The sequence below is a fragment of the Heliangelus exortis genome, chromosome 9 (genome assembly GCF_036169615.1).
Source record: "Heliangelus exortis chromosome 9, bHelExo1.hap1, whole genome shotgun sequence".
Lineage (NCBI taxonomy): Eukaryota > Metazoa > Chordata > Aves > Apodiformes > Trochilidae > Heliangelus > Heliangelus exortis.
The window spans coordinates 14,653,246-14,673,962 of NC_092430.1; the positions used below are offsets into that span (position 1 = coordinate 14,653,246).

At 43.4% G+C, this 20,717-nt stretch overlaps 1 protein-coding gene across 3 annotated transcripts in view; it reads left to right on the top strand.

Annotated features, from left to right (window-relative positions):
• Nucleotides 1-20,717, top strand: part of FGF12 (fibroblast growth factor 12) — a 230,517-nt gene that overhangs the window by 87,016 nt on the left and 122,784 nt on the right. The window contains exon 1 of one of the 3 annotated variants that reach the window (XM_071752288.1): nt 3,135-3,925. The exons of the other annotated variants lie outside the window; for them this stretch is intronic. Within the exon in view, the coding sequence (XP_071608389.1) occupies nt 3,838-3,925 (88 nt within the window). The 5' untranslated portion in view covers nt 3,135-3,837. Of the gene's footprint in view, nt 1-3,134; nt 3,926-20,717 lie in introns of those variants that run through there. 3 annotated transcript variants of the gene reach the window in all.

The window sequence follows — 20,717 nt, forward strand, 5'->3', positions numbered from 1 at the left end:
TGTGGACAAAGCTGTGGAGGTTAATGAGCCATTTCTCACCATATTTGCCTGTGGTTGGCCAGAAAATACAGCAGGGGCAAAGACTTGGAAAAACCAACCAACCTAACCTAAAAAACCCAAACCCCAAAGGCCTGAGGAGGCTATTTTTCTGTGTACTAATCACAGTGTTCAAAGAACTACAGGTAGTTGGTATGGGTGAAAACAAACAGAATGGATCCAGCATCTTGAAAGTTTATCTGGTTTTGTATGAGCACAAGGAAATTACCTTTCCTGAATAGTCTCTTCTTTGAGCTTTTGTAAATCTTCTTTCTTTTCTGGCTTTTGTTGCTGATGAACTTATGAACATTATGCTATTTTAATACCTAGCAAAGAGCCTTGTCTGCTAAATCACCTTATTTTTCTCTGATCAGAGCACAGTGCATTCCTCTTTTTAGTAGCACGTATTAATTTAAATTCCATAATCCCAAACATATTCTCATTTCTGCTCCATGCTTCAGAAGGCCAATGGCATTTTAATTTAATAAGAGAGAAACACACATGACACTGTGTTCTCTGCAACTGTCTTCTGACCTCAACGAGTCTTTCACAGCTTTCTTTGTGTTCCAGCAAATGTAATCTCTGCTTTTATTCAAGAACAGTAGCATTTCTAATACCCATGTTCTACGGATTGGTAAAATTTAAATATCTGTAGCATTTTCACAGTAACTTTTGAGATGTTATTTCCATTATTATTTAATAGTGCAAGACCATCACTGGAACCATAGAAGGATTTATGCATCACTTATGTTCCATGGAATTATTGCTTAGGCACATGCTGTCCCCTTTTCAGAGAAATAACATTTATTTTGGTTTACCTGGGTTTTAGATTAAAATGAGTTAACTCATCTAGCAATATCTTAATTTATGTCAGCTCCATTTATTTTTTTTAAATTCCGTAAGCTTTGTTTACTGGGTTAAGATTTACCTAATTGGGTACATGATATTACTGAGTATTTGTGGCATGTAAACACTTGAGTCATATGCATCACTGTTCCAAAAGAATCATATTTTGCCATTTTTATACTCCCATTTTTTGTTTAAACTTAAACCTACCCAGTTTGAAAGAAGAGCATGTGCTAGTTGCTGTCCTTATCGCCCTCTGTAAATGTCAAGTAACACTCGTTCATTCTTTTCACTGCTTTGATTCTGCTCTCCTTTCCTCTGATGTGAATCAGGAGCTGACCGCTTGGAGCCTGTCCCACAGAGACAGAAGGCATAGCACACCTGTTAAGCCTGGATCATCAACCCTACTGAAATATGATGGAACCCTCCAAAGAAACAGGAATAAGTGGTTTTGTGGGTTATTCAGAGTAGATTTTCCAAGAATAGCTGGGTTAGTTTAACAAACAAAGGACTCACACTTTAGCTACCTGTTGCACTCTGCTTTTTCTTCCTTTACATCTATACTGTGCTCATAATCTTTGTCCTTATGTGTTCAAATGATAATGCCTGCCTGTTCCCATGCTAGCTTAATATGTGTAACTTGTAAGTGTGTGTCTCTCCTGGTACATGGTGCTGCACTTCAGTACCAGCATTTTTAAATCAGAGCCCACTCATTTACGGCCCCTTGTTGGTTGCTAAGCAAGGAGGGCACCTTGACTTCAGATCTCACTGTACTGTCCTTGATCTGCCAGATCCAGAACTGTTCTCATCTCAAACATGCTGCTGATGCATTTGCAGAAAGAGGACTATTTTTTGTGCCATTATAGAACTACTCAAGAACTAGTTATGTTTTAAGGCTTCACTGTGCAAACTACTTCTGGCCTTGTTCCAGGGGGGCTGCAAGCTTTCTCATTGATCTAGTATAGGGAGGAACTGAAGGACAACTGTGGGTGTAGGGAAGGTGTAACAGATGTAGCCTCAGTTTGGTATGTGCCCTGACATGGCAAAGTAGTCTTCCATGTGTGCTGTGGTGCAAGTATTGCTAAGCAGTGTCACTGGAACAATGATCCTGGGTCAGTGAGGAGGAAGAGAAGGGCACTTTCATTTAGTGCTTTGCTGTGACTTGGTCCATGTGCAAGGTCTTGCGTAAAATAGTTTATGAATTAAGACATACAGAAGGATGGTTTTCAGCATGAGTCACAGACAAAAACTGAGTTTAGCATGGATCCCAGGGATTAGCTATTAATACCTTGCATCCTTTTAACTGTCCTGTACTGTATGCTACTGGTTTTGGTTCTGGCTGAATGCTGGTTTTGGTGTACTAAGTAGGGCTGACTGGAAAATAAGAGCTTCAATTTCATGAAATATTTAACTATTCACCTTTTCCTTGTTCTAGGGGAAAACTGAAGCTGTAGGATGTTTACTGAGGACATGAAAGACTACAGGTGCTCTGACAAATACTAGTTTTGCCACAAATCCTCAATAGAGCCTTATACTAGAACAGCATTTCTCTTGCTATACCTTGTTTAATGCACCTTGGTACTCTGATCTCTGTATTTTGCAGCTTTTACTGTTCCATCCTAATGGGTTTCCCAGTGAGCAAAACAGGGTTGTGTCCCATATTGTTCTAACTGCACCTCATTCTTTTTGCTTGGAATAGAGAGACTTCCTTGTAGGTATTACCCACTAAGCCTGTATTCCCATTCTTGCATCCCTGCAAAAAGCCTGTTATATCCTCAAGTGCACTTTCTAGACAAGCCTGGCCACTTTTGCTGGGAGAAACAAAAGCAAAAGCTGCTTTCGAAAGGTGGTGCATTATTAGGTAAATCTGCTTGAGCCCAAGGTAATCCAGGTAAAAATTCACCCTGGTGCAAGGTTGAGATATATCCAAGAGGCAGATGCCTTTTCTGGAGTATTGGAGTCTACTCAGGTGCAGGAGTTCATTTAAGAGGTTTTTTTATATACTGTTTCTTCTGAGGACCTTTCTGTGCTTTCCTGCTTTGTGTGATAGGTTTTGCACTTGGGTGGACTCATGCATCGAAGACAGCTCTAAAGAGAGCATCTTTTCCCAACCTTCCTGGCATATGAAGTAAGTCTACAACACTGTGATGGCAATAGTATACAAATGTGCAAAAAAACGAAACAAAAAAAAAGAACCTTCAGACTCAATGGAGTGGCCTTTGCAAGAAGCTGATATCTTAGGGTCAGTAAGTGTAAAGAAAGAGCTTTGCTTGTTTAAAGCGTGTGCTTATAGGAACACCCTTGCTTCCAAGCACACGCTCCTACTGGCGATTTAAGACAAGAGGTGTGTCTTTTTCACAAGCCACGTTGCAGGTCCCGTGGTTTCAGTCAGGCAGGGAGCCGGAAAGGCTGTAGTCAGTGCCGCCACTCCTCGCCCCCCACGTGGTGCTTTCTGTCGCTGGGGATACCGCTGGCAGACCGAGCTTGCTCTGCCCTGGGGAGCATCCCGGGTGGCGAGCGACGGGGACGTGAGGCGCCTCCATCCCTCCCCCCCGACACTCGGACAACTTCGGGGCGGCGGGACCGGGCTCGGCGGCCGGAGCTGCAGAGGAGGCACCCGGCGAGAGCCTCTGCCCGCCTTCCTGGCCAGCGGAACCGGCGGCGGGGCGGTCCCGGCGGGGACTGTGCCTGCAGGGGGCAGAGCTAGGAGCCGGCTGCCCGGGTTTCTAGGGCTTGACGTCCTTCCAGCTAGCCCGACCCCCTTCCCGGCACAGCCTGCCCTCCCCCAGCAGAGAAGTCCCGAGAAGTGGCGGCGGGGTCCCTCACCCTCCCCCGGGCACGATGATGGGCCGGGAAGTTTGGCGGCGCGGGGGTCCGGCCCCCCGCCGCTGAGAGCCGGCCGCTCCGGGCCGGTCCTTTTTCCGAGGAGCGGGAGGGCGCCACAAAGTGAAATCCATGAGGATTCTCGGGCTTCTCCTGGAGAAAGGCTCGCATATGCTGCAGTGTCTCTGTGGAAGGCGCCTGAGATCCAACAACAGCCCAGGTGGGGAGCGCGCGTCCTTGTCCCCACTGCCGTCCCGGGCTGGCCCCGTTTCCTTGTCTTCCCCCCTTCTCCCAGCCTTTCCCACCCCCCTCTTCCCCAACTCTCCTTTTTCCCCTCTTCGCTGGCTCCCCGCACAGGTGGCCGGAGGGACCGGCCGCTGTCCGCGGTGCTGATCCCACCCCGGTTCCGAGTGCCTATCAATCTGCGATCTCCCAAACCAGGGTCTCATGTCGTCGTGTATTTCCTCCTCCCTCCCCCCCAACTCGTGGTACCGTCCCCAACCCATTCCCTTATCCACTCGATACCTCCACCCTACCTGTGTTCCCTGCTCAGGTTCCATACCCCACCTGCAGCTATTATCCAGATAGAATTTGCCCCACAGGTCTCTCTTCCCCACGTGGATTTCTGTCTCATATATAGACCTTACTGGTTTCTCCCGTCACACCTGCACCCACACAGAACCTTCCCACAGGTCTTTCTTTTCCATATAGGACCCACATGTCTCCCATCCTATCTGGAACCCCCAACTATTGCTTCCATTGTCTCCTGATGAAGATAATGATAACCTTTCCCAGAGTACCTGTGGCCCTGTGTGACTCCAGAGTTGGGGTTGGGCCTGCTGTAATGGCTTTTATACCCTTTGTTTGTAGTAGCAATGCTGCAACATTTTTCTGGGGGAGGGTGTTGAATGTGCTCTTGATTGCTTCCCTATAAGCAAAGGGAAATTCCCATCTACTACTGGTGGGAGATTGGGAGACTCCCAACACCTCTCTCAGTTCCCAGTGTGCTGGGGAGGGAGCATTGCTGGAGGGTGTACCAAGGTGCAGAGTGCAGTTGAATGAAGGGCTGAAGAATGTGCTTGATCTTGAGTTGCATCCAGACACTTTGAAGAATGGGAAAAGCACATGAGTGCCTTGGTTTGTTGTGGCACCCCTCAGTTTTAGGGTGATCTCGTTAAAGTGTTGTCTCTGCAATTTCTGCTGTTTTGTGAGTCCGACTTTCCTTTTCTGCAAGACTGGGTAAATGTCTGCAAGAAAGAAACACAACATTATTAAGATTTGCAGAAGTTACAGCACTAACTCTGCTGCTTTGAGCTTGACAGGGCTTTAGTTTGTGCGTGGCTTTTGACTAGATCTGCTTATCAAAACTTGAACATTGTAATCTTTTGATACTAGATGCTTACAAGAACATGTTTTCGAGTATTGCTTTGGTAACTCTTCTGTTGCTTCCTAACATGATATCTTAGTCCTAGAGGACAAAAATTTCCATGCATCCTGATATTTTCCATTGAAGACAAAGGCTGTACTTGGGGGAACACTGAAGTAGCCTGGATTCCCTTTTGGGCCTGCTTGTTAATGTTTTGGCCCTTTGTTAATGTTTGTAGTCACCTGTTTATGCCTCAGTATCCTCTTCCCTCCCACAAGACTCATGTGCAAGTTGTTGTCTGGGACTGGCTCATGGAAATAGAGGATGTGCTTTAAATCTTTGAGAGAGTAGCTTTGCTCCCTTGAAAGTATTTTCTGCCCTGCTTGGAAGCACTACACAATGAATAAATAGAACAATCTGTGCTTGGAAGCATTATGCACAGTGTTCTCTTTTCAGTGAGAAACTACACTGGCATTTTCTTTTTAGTGCTCTGTGTGAAAGTTTGGGTTGTGTCACTTGGAAGCCTGGGGCTGTGAAGAGTGCAATAATCTGGTGAAAATATGGCCATAGGGTGTAACTTCAGTGAAACAGAAGCTGATGGTAGTCTCGTAGTAGTTGCCCTGCTACTGTTGAAGCTTTACTGGTGGGGCTGGTGCTGAAATATGCTTGATGTATATGTTGTGATTGAATTTTTCCTTATCTCTCCTACTCTGATGGAGTGATACTGAACATTGTGTAGGCTTTGTATTTTATGATGTTGTGCTGTAAGGATTCAGTCCTTGGGGAGCCATTTCCTATTGTTATCTCCAGGTAGTAGCCCCATGCTGCCATGAGCCTGAGCACTCTAGATGTGGCCTGTTGCTTTAAGTCAGGCTGCTAAAATGTTTCCTTTTCTTGGCTGCATTTGTTCCTTTTTCCATTAAGGTTGGGCTTTATGGTCTTGAAAAATGTGCAATTAAAATGAAAGCTTCCATCTAGGAAGGGGTCACTGTGGACCAGGCCTGCTGGAGGATAGTTCTTGCTGCTGCTTCAAAAGGCAAGCATGTTACAGGAGATAAGTGTATACTGCTGTAACAGTCCTAAAGGTGTAATGCTGCCCCCAGCATGGCACTATGGGGGCTATGGCAGTCAGAGATGTAAACCAGCAGAAGGATTATAAATTACAAGAAAGGAAGGACCATGGAAACATAGACTACTCCAGCAGCGGCCTAGAGTGCTGTGAGCTAGTTAAATGCCCTTAATCCTCCAATCTGGAGAGTTATCCTGATAGTAGATGATTTATACCAAGCTGTTTGGCACTTTGTGTGCTTAAGTTGAATGACAGATTGACCAAGCCCTTTGCACCCCACCTATCTATGTTTTCTTTAATTCAAATAAGTCATAAAGATGTAAGAATGTATTTAAAGTTAGATTCTTACTCATATGTTGTGCTGACTTAGAGCTTTACACCACTCCTGATTGTTACAGAAATAAACATATGATACTTCAAATAAAAGCAGTGAAACATTAAAGATAACTGTAATGTCTGCAAAACCATTAAGCTTTTTGTTATTGCTGTGTCAAGACCTCCCCCCTCTACTCGCAGCTAACTCTAGCCTGTTGTCCTCTTATGCCCCACTTCTGAGGTCTGCTGACACTTATCTTAGTCTGGGGAGGGGCAGGCTTCTTCGATTGCTTGAACAGCACCTTTCTTTATGGGGGTTTAATGGGTCTCCAGGCACCATAAAAGTCTAGGTAATTCATAGTAGTACAGAGCAAGAAATTTATTCCTAGTCCTTTGTGTATTTCTTTGCAAGTACTTAAGCACAGTAGCATCCTGTATCATCTTCCATGTATTTCACTTGGTATTTTAGTTTTAGAATTTGTAAGTTGACTGATGGTATTGTATGTGCAGAAATACTTCCCTTCTGGGTAATGCAATCATAATTTTGTTATTTTTAGTTAATTTATTTCCTCTGCTAGCACCTTTTTCCCCTTTAATTGGGAGGTGTGGTTTGCCAGTCCAGAATTCATTTTGCTTTTGACTTCCTAGTCAATACTATGACATTGATAGCTACTACACTCACGGTAAGTGTAACACTCACGGTTAAACTCACGGTAAGCATCAGATAGTGATTGCAGTGTTGATGTAACTCTGAATGGAGTTGTGAAGAACCATTTCAGATGACCTGTACCTAATTGGCAGCAACTTTGGTGCAGAAAGCCATGTCCCCACAGACTGTACTAATAGAAGCATGGAGATTTCTGCTAGTAAGGGTTTCAGTCATCCTCCATAAAAACTTCTTAAGTGGCTGTACAAATTGTCTCATGCCTGCTTTGCCTGTGGCTCCTATACAGATTCTTCTGTGGGATGTACAATTTCTAAAAAACAGATATATCTCACATCATCACATCAACTAGCAACAACATTCATCAGCAATGTGTTTTCAACAGTAGAGGCCTGTTTGTATCCAGAGACTGATCTGTTCACAAACATTTCAGATAAGAGTACTTCTCAGTTTAAATCCCTATTCTGCACATTGATAGCCCCTGTAGAAATTAAGCTCATTGCAAGTAAATCCTGAACTTGGCTTCCCTGAGGCTTTTGCACTGGTAAAATTTGGAGATGCACCTGGAAGTATGCTGGTTAATACTACCTTTACAGTAAATTAAAAAAAATGTCTGGCACAATAGGTCTTTCCATTTCTCTAAGCATTACTAGACAAATTTTGTTATTTGGGACAATAGGAATGAACATTCTGCCTTAGAAGGCAGGGTCAAATTGTGGCGGTGCTATTAGCCTCGATGTTACTGACACTTTGTCCTTCCTGCAGCATGTCCCTTTCTTGCCATTTTCTGCCACTGTTCAGAATGTGTCAGTGTCCCTGCATATATTTTGCCTTGACTCCCTCTTCCTGTTGTGAATCTGGAAAAGTAACACTTGCTGACCAGTGGAAGTCAAGTACCTGTGCTGTTCCAGGATAATTCCTGTTGTTGATACTCATGTGCTAGTGGAAAGAATACCTTTGTCTGATTTAGTTTAATTGACCTGGGAAATGAATTAACCAAAACTCTGAAAAATCTTTTATTTTATAATAGGAGCACTCCTCTAGGGTATTATTCAAGAATAGCTATAGCATTTTAAATCCACTTTCCTTTATTCTGGAGTAACCTTCTCATGTAGACATATGCTAAGCATCTCTCCTGGAAGCTCATAGTGCTTGTGCATCTTTCTTAAAAAAATACTTTCCTGCTGAGCTTGAAATGATGGATTTCATAGAGTTTTATTTGGTGACATTGCTTGGGTTCTTTCATACGGAAGTTCAGAGATACAGATTATAATGAACCTAGTTGTGCACATATGACTTTTTAAGTGCATGAAGCCAGTTCTGTGTAGTAATGCAAAGGAAATTCTGTGATATTATGCAGGATTTTATTGTTCTGTTTGCATATTTCATAAACCTTCAATAGCAAATGCAGGTCTGTGGGACACCCTGGGTGTGAGGTGCTTTGGCAATGCAGATGTCTGAGTTTACATTGCTGGGAGTCTGGAATTGGTGGGTTTTCACCCAGTCTTCTGAGCCTTGAAACTTGTGCGGGTCCTACCAGAGCATCACTGATACGGGACCATATTCATGAAATACTTTACTTTCAACGAATGAGCAAATTTAGGCAAAATAAGCTTTATTTTCTGCAGTAGCTGTAATCTTAATTAAGTAGCTGTCTGAAGCAGAGGTTGGCTGGTTTGTGGCAGTTCTCACCTAGAGGCTTACATAGTTTTGCAAAGAAGTAAATTTTAACTTCTTTCACTTCCCAGACTAAACCAAAGAAAAAGGAAGAACTTGTCTCCATTTAAACACCATGTGCAATTGTGACAAGTTACAAACTGTAAGTCTCATTGGGAAATGTTAGCCAAGAATTTAATAAAATATTTTATGAGCTTTTACAGTGATTGTCCTGAATATCTCCATACACAAAATGTCTTCTGGGTTCCAGTTCTTCCAATTGAAAAGTAACAAAAGAATTGAGATTCATAAGCAGATATTAAAGCTGGTGAGTTTCAAAGCAAATGCTTTCACCTTAAGAGCTGTGTGAAGATTGTCGGGTCCCATCCACCCAAAGACCAAGAAGTATTTCCGGAGGCAGGTCTCAGTTCAGCGAACCATCTCAGTGCACATTTGCGTGCACATAGTCCCATTTTAAGGTCATCATGTGCTTGAACACTTACCAGAAGTATTGTTTTAGATGAGTGGCTTTCAACATTTTTTAAGGTGTGTCATTCCTAAAATTCTCTGTGTTTTTCTTGTCCAACAGATGATTGATATTAGGCTTGTTTTCTGTTTTCAGCAGACCCCTCTGGAGATGTTCAGCCTAGTATAGTGGAAGGTGTCCCTGCCCATGACAGGGGGGTTGGAACCACATAATTTTTAAGGTCCTTTCCAACCCAATATAGGTATGAATCTGTTCACAGCCAATAGTTTCCAGTTGCAAAGCCCTGTTTTTTAAATAAGCTACTTTGTGAGAGCTACTCTCCAACTGCTTTGTGAGAATGATCAGCTTCTGGCTTACTGAACTTTGTCTCCAAAGTAGTCCACTTCTCTTCCCACAGCCCTTTCTGCTGCTTTCCTTAAAGTAACCTGTTCCTTTTTTGCCAAACTGTTTCCAGTTGTTAGTTCTAAGTATTTTAAGCCAGGTCATACAGATATCATCAAAAGTTCATCAGGCTCCGAAAGCTTATGTGATGGTAGTACACAAAGCTTTCAGTTGTATGAATAAATGTTTGCTTAAAAGGCCTTTAAGTAGGCTCCTCCTCTTGGAGGAAGAGAGATTTATAACATTTAATAACAAAAATAGCATTTCTTTCCTTTGCCTGAAATGGCATGGAAGAAGGTAATCATGTTTTGTATGGCAAAGCATTTTTCTAAATGGCATGTTTGTGCTTTTCTAGTATTGTGGCTGCGATTGGTTGCTGGGCCTATTTGCATATGCTAAATTGCTGTCCTGGAGATCTGTGAAAACAACCCAGCAAAGCCAGTCTCAGCTGGGAGCATGGAAGCTGCTGCTAATTTTGTGACAAGCCACCCACAGCCCCAGTGTGAGTCATTATCGTTGTTTTGTTTTACAGAAGTGGGCACTGAATGCTTCCAGGATCCAAAGTGTGGATTATCTGTGGAATTGTATTTATTCCCTTATAGCTTTGTTTGTTTCAGATAAGAGGAAAGAATAGGAAAAAAGTCCATTCTAAAACCCATGAAATAATTAATTGTTTCCCTATTAGTGTCCTCTTCCTGCTTTAATGCGCATTCACATCCATTTGTTCACTTGAAAACTCACTTGGGGGTAGCCTGGCAATCTCACTGCTCAGGGTCTGGGTGGGTAACAGTAAGTACAGTGAGATGAAGCAACTTGACTGCAGTTGTTGCTTGTCTTTGGCAGAGCTGAGCCATGGGGAGTTTCTGCTCTCTGTTCTTGTATCCATCCCGCTAGTTTCTCAGCACAAGTCTGCATGGAACCAGCTGGGGCATCTGCTTGCTGTAGGTCAGGAGTCCCATCTGAGAAACACACCGGCCTTATCACCAGGGTTATAGCCCTCATACCTAGTTGCTGATGTTGCTGGTGCTTCGGGAGACAGTGAAAGGGATTGAAAGAAGAATATTCCATGCCTTGTGCTAGCATTGTAACAGATTTAGTCGATTTGGTCCCAGCGTTTGACCTTCTATGGTGTCCTCTCAAACAGACTTTGGTGCCCCAGTGACTGTGCCAGTGTACCTGCAGGGACTCTGGCCGGATGCAGAGGAAATGCTGGGTCCTTCAGGAGAAAGGTCCAGGAGCAGGAACATGAAGTGAAATGAAAACCAAAGTGCACAATAATGATGGTACTGCTGATGGGACCAGGCAGACAATGTGCTGCTGCTGTTTTTCCAAGTTCCTGTGACTTACTGTTGCCATTGCTTTTCCTCTTCCATGGTGGTTTGCTGGTGGAGACATTAGCTCTTAATTTTATGTGTGGATAGCCTATATGCAGCAGGCTCTGGTCTCATGCAAGACATGGATGTTTATAAACAAAATCAAGTAGTGTTCAGAGTGTGTTTAAGTGAATCTGACCCTACATGGAATCACAGCAGTGAAATTTGAGCTCAGACCCTGATGGTCAGGCACACCTCCTGTCCTGGTGCTCCCCTTGCTCCCAGCTCTGTGTGCCTAGGCCCTTTACTTACCTGCTTCCTCAACTTAGAAACAGCTTAGAAATATTCCAGGTGACATATTGGTGAGGCTGGAGGGACTCCTAGGCATTGCTTTTGAAAGGCTGATTTCCCCAGGTATTCATGTTCTGTGTAAGCAAGTATAATCTTTGTAAATATTTGGCTGGTTGATGAGACAAATATGTATATAAATATTCATGTAGGGCTCAACATCCTGCGGCCATGCTTGGATGTTCCTCTCCAATGACTGGGGTTTGCCTTTATGGCATAAACGGAGAAACTCAGTTTGCTCTTTACTCTGTTTCTACATTTGCTGGAGTTTCTGTGATGAATCCTTTACTGTTCTCACCCTAATGAAGCAGTTCTGGGGATATAATTCATGCCTCCCAATTGCTTGCAGGCTTCTCAGTAAACTGGTCCTTCCCTGCCTCCACCTGCTTGGTGAGTGGCTGAAACACATCCTACATCTCACTGGAGATCTGTTGCTGGTCTGCAGCTCCTTCACAGCATCTCTGCCAAGAAGGTGACACAACTTTGTTTTTTTTAGGGTTGGCTTGGTGTTTTTCATGAGGTTAGAAAAGGTGAATTAGAAAAATGAAATTTTTTTCAGATGGGTATTTCAAGCATGAATAAGGAGCATGAATAAGGTCAGGAACCACAGTTACTATATGATTGTCTGCTAAAGATAAAAATTACTCAAGACCAGAGGCTTTTGTTGCTAGTAGTGGAAAAAAACCCAAACTTGGAGAAATATCCAGACAGGCTCACTGGTTTTGGGGGTAGCCAAGGGTGCTTCTTGGAGACTGTTCTATGGCCGTATATGGCCATATGGCACAAGGTGGCCCCTGCACCATGGGGAGAGATCATCATCTACCTAATATTCACAGAGGAGATGGGTTTTTAATAGGAAAACTTGGCTTGGGCATGACCTGAAAAAGAACACCAGTCCTAAGGGCACAGAGAGAGAAATGCAGAACTCTCAAGTGTGTTGGAAAGGTGGGTGTGGGTCTGACTCCCACCTTGAGCTCAGCCTGGAGGTGTGTCATTTCTGTTTCTCTCTTGTCCTGCTGCTTGCTTGGGTGAGCTCCAAACTCAGTGCAGGTTTCAACCCTGGCAACCTTTCCCCACTGCTTTGCTGCTCCCAGGCTGCAGAAGCAGAGGATGGGACAGTGGTGTTGGGGGAAGAAAGGCATCTCTGTGATTTATGAGAATGTTCATTTGGTTGGTAAAGCACCGCTGGTATTAAACTTTAGAGAGGAAAGATGTGCTTGCTACTGAGTGAGCACATGTTGCCCCACTGACTGCCAAGGACAGTCTTCTGTTACAGCACTTTTGTAGTTTCTCTTTAAGCCTTGAGACCAGGAGCCAGTGTCTTAATCCCTGTTTCAGCCTTGCTTTATCTACAGAACTGTTGTGTTACAGACCAAGATCTTCACTGGTTTACTAAAGACTGGAGGGCATTATTTGGCAAAAAATAAGCATCTCTGGAAAAAAGTTAAAAAAACAAGACAGACATATGGAGTCAGTATCAATTAACAGAAAAATATGAGGGTAATTAAACAGGGCTAGGATAAAATGTTCATCTAGCCCAGTATTCTTTCTCCATCCACATGAAACAAATAGAAAAAAGTAAGAAAACAGCTATATCATATGTCCCCCAAATGCCCTCCCAACTGCCAGCTATTTTCTGCCTAGGAAATTTTCTGAGTCAGACATGGTTCAGTTCTCAGTGAATTTCTCTTCCATGTATTTGACCAGACTCTCTTTGAGTTCATATGTATTTTTAACATCATAATGTCCTGCCAACAGGATTTTCCCAGACCTGTTGCATGAAGAAATCCTTAACTTCCTTTGTTTTCAACTTGGTTCCTTCTGCCTTGAGACTTAGTATAGAATGAGCTGGTAAAGAACTGACCTTATCATGATCCCCAGACACTTTTGATTTAATGTACCTCACACATACCCCTCCTAAGATGTCTCTCTCACAGTCTAAAGACTCTGATCTTTTTTGTTGCCTTTCTCTAAACCATTCCCCCTTCTGGTAAGTGCTTGTTGCAATGAGGGAAGTACAACAGGAAAAACAGACTATTATAACATGAAGATGGAAGGGCTAAATGTGAGAAATTAACTGAAACATCCTCTTGTGCTTCTTTCTAATTTGTTGTTTTTTTTTTTTTTTTTTTTTCCCTTAAATGATTTTCTTATTCTTGCGTATGGAAGAAGAATACTCCTGGGTTTACTGGTGGCTCATGTTTGCTGTACATGTTCTTCCTCGTGAATTCTCTCATCCCTGTGGCTGTCAGCTGTGTGCCCAGCTCTTCAACAGAGGCTAAAGCAAAGGGCAAAGCAGCTGCGCTGTCAGACAGCCCATCTCTGCATTACATTTCCATCAAACAGCTCGAGTAGGCATCTCACACAAATCAGTTTGCCATGGAGAAATGAATCCTCAGTAGATCTAAGTTTCCACAGTTGCCTAAAATTCAGTGTGTCCTCCAGAATGAGAAGTCTGTCTTTTCATAGCAGGAGGTTTGATCTAGACTGGCATGCCCTGTGCAGTGGCATTCCCCATCCACACTTGGCAGTGCCTGTTGCCAAAAGCAGCTCTTGCATTTGTTCCCTGAGGCCACAGGCAGGCATCTCACTCCCTCAGTCCTTCTCTTGCCTGAAGCACCAAGAAAAACAAGGCAAGGCATCTATTTGCTTTGAATTCATTTATGATGGACCAGATCTGAGCTCCCATCTACAGGGGCTCACAAACAGTGGGGTTGGTTCATCTGGAGAGGTGGTAGTTAATTGTCTTGTGGGATGCAGAAAGAGCAGGATGGTGAATGGGCTCTTACAGCCAAATTTTAAGTTTCTTCATGCATTGGTCCTTACAAGCCTGTGATTATACTGATAGCTTGAACTGCATGTGGGCACAGCTTTATCCAGCTGTTCAGCTATGTCAGGACCTGAGGATGGCCATGCTGAAAGCTGTGTGTGTGATGTGAAGTGTGGAGAATCACCTTGAGACATGGTTTCATCTTTTGGATGCTTTGAATTCCTTTCTGCCTGAGGATCTGGGGTGGTGGCTGGCTGCCTGTTGGCCAAGGCAAGAGCAGGGGAACCAGTTCCACACTGATGAGAGGTGGTGGAGTGAGGGCTGAGATGCTGCCTTTCCAGTGCAGGCCTCTGCAGCTGTCCTGGGTTTGCCAGATGAGAGGAAGCAGAGTATCTGGGGTAAAGCTTAGCTCTGTTGTACAACGTATCTCCTGTGTGGAGAGATGAGTAGCAGTTTAAACCTTGTTGTTGGTACTGACAAGATCTCCACTGAGTGCAGTGAGGGTTGCTCAGTCTGACCTTTAGGCTGTGAGTGTCTGTGTGTAACTCCACCCAGATACCACCACACCTTCTCCTGCCTGCCACACAACACGTTCTCACACCACCCCATCTGTACAAGGGAGACAGTGCTGCTGCCCTTGTAAGGGGGTTCTAGGACTAACACCAGTCCTGTACCAACCACTGAAGAACTGTAAGTTTCAAAGCAGTTCAAAATTTCTGGCTGGACAGTGGAACTGGAGGAATGGGTTAGGATTTTAGGTATTTAGCAGAAAATGCACCATGCGAATTTTAGAGCAATGCTGAGATTCCTCATTTGTGTTTTAAGAGGCATTTGAGACTCCCAACTGTTCAGTAAGCTCCCATTAAAAGCCCATGCATTATAAAACGTCTCATGGATAAAGTATTTAAGGTTCAGTGGGAGTACAGCTTGCCAGAGATAACATGTTGGCTGCTTAAGAGAAACACGAGGGCAACTGCTTTCTAAACGGTTAAATGTGACCTGTAAGCCAAGGCCTGCAGGGTCAGTGAGTGGCCAGCCAGTAGCTGGGGTAGCCAGTGATGGACCTGTGGGCAACAAATGCTCCTCCTTTTGTCTCTGCAAAAGAGCCTTGCTCAGTGAAGGCTTCCAACACAACACTAAACCAGATACAGCCATTGGAAGTGCTCTGGTGCAGGTCTGTATGAGGGCAGAGCCTCTAAATATTAATGGAGGTGTCTCAGGAGGTAGATTTCAGTGAAAACAGCGTTTTCTCTGTTGTTTAGGGCTTGCTTAATCTCTCTACATCACCTGCAGGCAATGTGGGCTGTGACCTCAATCAGCTAGTTAATTTTAAGCCCATGCTTAAATGGTTTGCTAAAAATGTGCTTATTCTGAGAAGGAAATTTTCATTGCTCAGGCTTAGGTGTATTATAACATGTAAGTGATTTTAATGATGAAAGGGTAAATAACACTTCGAAACAATTTTTGAAATTTCTATAAAGAGTATTAGTAGCAGTCAGGAAGTCAGATGGTAGGTAGTTACGTTTATACTCTGATAGTAACCCCTTGAAAGTTACTTGTATTGTGCAGTTACATTTTTATCTCTATTTTAAGAAACAAGAGGAGCTCATTAAACCAAAATCATTTTATGGCTTGTGTCAATAGAATATGTTCTTTTAAATTCTGAGGAGGAGTTGGTTACAGAAACATGGGAAAGACAGGGAAGAGATTGTTTTTCTTTCTTGTTCAGTATGTTCTTCAGTCTTTTGCTTTTTGATGACTAAACTGTTCTGCATTTGCAATTGAACACTGTTGATTGGAAACTCTTGAGAGTAACACAAATGGGGCTTGATTTTGAAAAAAATATTGATGATTGTTTGCCTAATTTGTGTGTGTAATCAGCATGATTGCCAATGTAAATGGCCATCTGAGAACAGTTTTGAAGATTTTCCTCTTTTTCTGCTCTGTTTTCTCTCTCTTTTTCTTAAGGTGCCAGCTTCTGTGATGTCTAAATATTTCCTGTGGAAGTTTAATTTGGTAATACATTTATTGATCTCCTTTCATCTATTACCTCTCTACTTTCAGATGTTTGTTAAAAGCCTGAAGATGATTATTACCTTCTGCTTCCTTCTCAAGTCCACTTGATGCAACATAAGAGATTCTTTCATCTAAGTGGTTGATCTTGCAATTTAGAAAGTCAGATCCAACTGGGGTTTCTATGGATTCTTACATGGCCCTAGTAGTATTTAAGCAGTTTCCTGGCACGCATAAAGGGTTATTATGGCTCTCATCTGTCAAGTCTCTTACTCCCTCCTGAGGAGACATGTGCATGCAGGGAACATTTATTGCTGACAAGGTGGGATTTTTTGTTTTGTTTTAAATATGTGACAAATTAACAAGGTAAGATAAATGAGTCTCTAGAGCATTTTCTTCAGGCAGGCTGAGAAACTTGGTTTGGCTTAGGGATTTGTAGGGCAGATTCAATCTTTGAGTTGACATAGAGGTTCTTCTTCTGGGAGCAAGGTACCGAGACTGCAGTTCCTCAGTGTTTTCACTCTTGTGTAGCAGAGGGGAACAGGCTTATGCTCTCATCATCCACAGACACATATTCTTAATCCCCTCCCTGTGCTGATGCTAGTGGTGAGAGGTAAATTAGAGTAGGAAATTAATTTTTTTTTTTTTTTTTTTTTTACACACACATACCTATTCTTGTAACAGTGAGGTACTAAACCCCTCACTGTGACATTTGCATCATGTTCATTGGTCCTGAAATTTTTTCCATCCTGAGATACACCCAAGTCAAGTCTAAAAATGAAGTGCCCCTCCCATTTTGGGATGTGACTCGGATGTTTAGTTGCAGAGGTGTGAGAGCCATGGCAGTAGACAAATATCCCCTGCATCATTAACCACGGGATGAAGATCATACTGGCTGATTGCTTATTGCCCATGGCCTTTCATTAAGAGTAAACTCAATTTTCCCAGTATCGACAGCTGTCTGATGGAGGGGCCATGCTGTCTGTCAGGCACTGAACTGCAGAAAGCAAACACCCAGATCCAGCCATATGTCAAGAATGATACCAGCTGTGTATTTCCTTCTTTTTTTCTGCTCCATTCTTTCTCTCCTTGTCAGAAAGGAACGACGTCTAGGGAAGAGCTGGTAAATGAGCCAATCCTGGCCTGCCTGTTAGCTAGGAAATGCTGTGACTTTAATGAGCTTTGAGTGGGGAAGCTGGCTTTTGTTTGTATTTGTCATTCCTGGCCTGGATTGGGACTGATTTAATTATAGAAATGTAGTATCATTGTCCAAAAGTCCCCAAGCCAAATAAAACCTTTATTTTCTTCCTGCCCAGTCCTTCTGATCCTTTCCATAGATCAAACATTTATTGGACTGTGAGGAGGAGTTCTGGAAAGAAACAAGCAGAGCATCCATTGCTAGGGAGCATCAGTTTCTGCTGGCCCCAGCATTGTTTAATCCCCCTGCCCTGTCCAACCAAAGGCCCTCTCTATCAGCACAGCTTGCTCGAGCATCTTTCTCCTCGTTCTGAGAGCTGCTCCAGCCCCTCGCAAACACATAATTATAGACATGAAAAAATAAACTGTTCTTATTCAGCACCTGATAAAATGGTGACTCAGGCATTTTCCTTCTGCATTGGAAATGTAAGTTTTCAGACATTCAGAGTGCTCACCAGTATGTCATCTGAATCTTAAAGGAGCTGTATGTGTCCACTGGAATGGCAAAATGATTACAGATGCAAAGGGCCATGTGAAGGCTTTCATAATAAGTAACTTTATTTGATCATATGTTGAAGCAAACCAAGGTCACTTACCTGTGTCTGCACTTACCCTTGCAATGTAGCTATCTCAGCAGGACCTTGACCTACACCTAGCAGTGGGCTACAGAGATTTTATCTTCATAGATTTATCCATTACTGGTAGTCAGGATAAATATCCTGCCCTTGATATCAGTCTGTAGTGGGTTTTGCTAGGCAGACCCCTGCTAGGGCATCTGTATTCTGGCAGGTATGCATGAAAGCAAAGCAACTGGGTGTGTGCAGGGGAATGCTGAGACTACCAGCTTCTTGCTTCACCTACTAGACAGCACTTGTGTGCAGGGCCTTTGCCTTAGCAGGAGGGAGCAAAGCCTGGGGCATGGGAACTCTGAAAAGCATCTGCATTCCTGGGTGGTTTTCTGGGCAGTAAGACTCCATTAAATCCTAACAATTCAACTGTCTTGCAAAGAAAGGTGTGAGATAAAGCAGATGACCAGGAAGGAGATGTCTTAGAGAAGCCAATTTGTGGCTTGTCCCTGCAGACAGATTCATTCCAGCTTCTGGAGGATTCACTGAAGCCAAACCTGCACTCATGGGGCTTCATACAGCCAATGTGCAGCTGTGTGACCTTTGGATGAGTTGGCAGTTGGGTTAAACACACAGGAATGAATTGGGTCAACTTGGCAAGTAGGAGCTCTCTGGCCATTGGGGCTGCAGGTCCAGCCTGGTATATGAGAGAAATAGTGGAGCAAAGATGCCTGATCAGGTTTTGGATGGCACTTGTGGATAGGATGATGATACCCTGTTCCTAATAGAAAGATGTTTCTGTGCTGTGTCAGGAGATTGCTTGTATACAGGCTGGAAGAAAGGTACTTGCTGAAAGACATCAATCTTTCTAACTGCTTCAGTTGAGTTATTTTTAAGCTCAGAGCAAGCAGTGCTATGAATCCCATCCCATTAGAGCTGGAGGAGCTGCAGCAAGCAAGATGAGATTTCTGGAGCATGAGACCCCTCTTTCTCTTGCCCACATGTTCTGTCCCATGCAAAGAAAGTCCCCAGGCTGTGGCAAAAGTCAAAGGATACCAGGGATGGCAACTGAAGCAGCCGTGCCCTATCTCTGTGGGGCTCTGGGAGGGAGGACTTGAAAGTCCTGGTAAGCTGGGTAGATACAGCATGTTGCTTGACTTTTAGAATTAATTCATTAAGTGGTGTTTTATTGCATTTATCATCAGGCATAGGATAAGTATTTACATAGCACAGGTGCTGGGTTAAGAATATAGGCAACAGATGTACAAATACATGGTTTTTTTCTTTCTACCTGAAGGTCTCGGAGGACTTTACTGGGATCAATTATTTCTTATACCCCTTCTGGACATGAGTTTTTTTTAATATTTTCAAATAATTCAGGCAAGACATGCGTTCATGAGGAAAAAAAAAAGGCTTCTTCTCCATCTTGTGCCCAACCTATACCTAAATCTGGCACCTTTTCACAGGAATATACTGAACTGAATCCAAATTGGTGGCTGGTCCCTCTTTCTCCAAACATTTCCACTTCCATCAAATGCTGATCTGGTTGAGTAAACAGGACCCCTCATGGGAAGGACTGTAGCATCTCTGAACATGAGCCAAAATCCTTTAATCATAAAGAGATAATCCACTAAGTAATTTGAGCCCAGCAGTCTGCAGGGCAGGGGGGATGATTTCTGGCTTTGCTCCCAAAGATTCAGAAAGTTGTCTGGTGAACTTTTGCTGCCCTAGTGAAAGAAACAGAGGGGAAAGCCAGAAGAAAAAGACATTTGGGTCTGGGGTTTTGATTTTTCCCATGCTAACATAACTTACTAAGTAAATGAAAAAAAAATAAATAATATTGCTTTGCTCTGTTTTCTTTTTGTCTCTTGGGGAAAAAGTTGATGTCTCTTGTGGAAAGAAGGATCTTTCCACAAGAGACATCAGCTTTCACAGGATATTTCCAAAGGATCTGTCCCCAGGATATTCCCTACATCTCATTCCCCTCTGACAAAACATGGGTGCATTTTTACTGATTAAAAAGTCTTGCCCTAAATATTCAGGGATATGGAAGCAGCAGTGCTTTACAAATCACAGTCTGTCATGAAGTGGCTGGTGAGTGTGTCTGTGTGTGCCTGTCTGTGTGTTCCCACTGCCTGGGGTGGGAACTCACTGTGTCTTAAGCCTCATAATGATCTTTGCTTCTCCCCTGTGTCAGGGGGTGGAGGCAGTCATGGTGGCCATACCTCTCTCTGTTGAAAGCTTTGTGTTACACTGCTTTGGGTCATCTTAGGTCAGCAGTGGCAGCCTCCTTGGAGGCTCTCTCCCTGAGGCTTAACCAGCCCCTCATGGTGCAGAGATGGGACCTTCAGCCTAGGACTCTGAGTTGCCTCTGACCTCTCACTTCGCTGAGTCACCTTTGTGGGTAACAACTCATCATGATGCTCTCTTCTGGAGTGTCCATCAGGAATTGTGGAACTCATTCCTCAACCCATCTTTCTTCAAGTAGTAGTCCTTTTTATTCTTTTTCCTTTAGGATGTTTGCACTAAATTTGGTAGGTATAGAACAGAGATTTGCATAATTTGCTTTGATCTCGCTCGGTCCAGCAGCAATAGCACTGTTGATGTCTTCATCCCATAATCACATACCCAGAGCAGCCAGTGTGTTGGTCTAAGTTATGCTGCAGCTGAAGCATTTTATTTTTTCTGCTGTTTTTATTATCCAGGATAAACATATTGTAGTTAGATATGCCTACCAATATGCTCAAATACATCTTTGGTTCAGTTACACTCCACCTGTGACCCATCTTCCATGGGACTTCCCAGTTAAACTTCTGTCCCAGAAGCAGAACCAGGACTACTCTTGTCTTGGACCATACTTAGTAGTC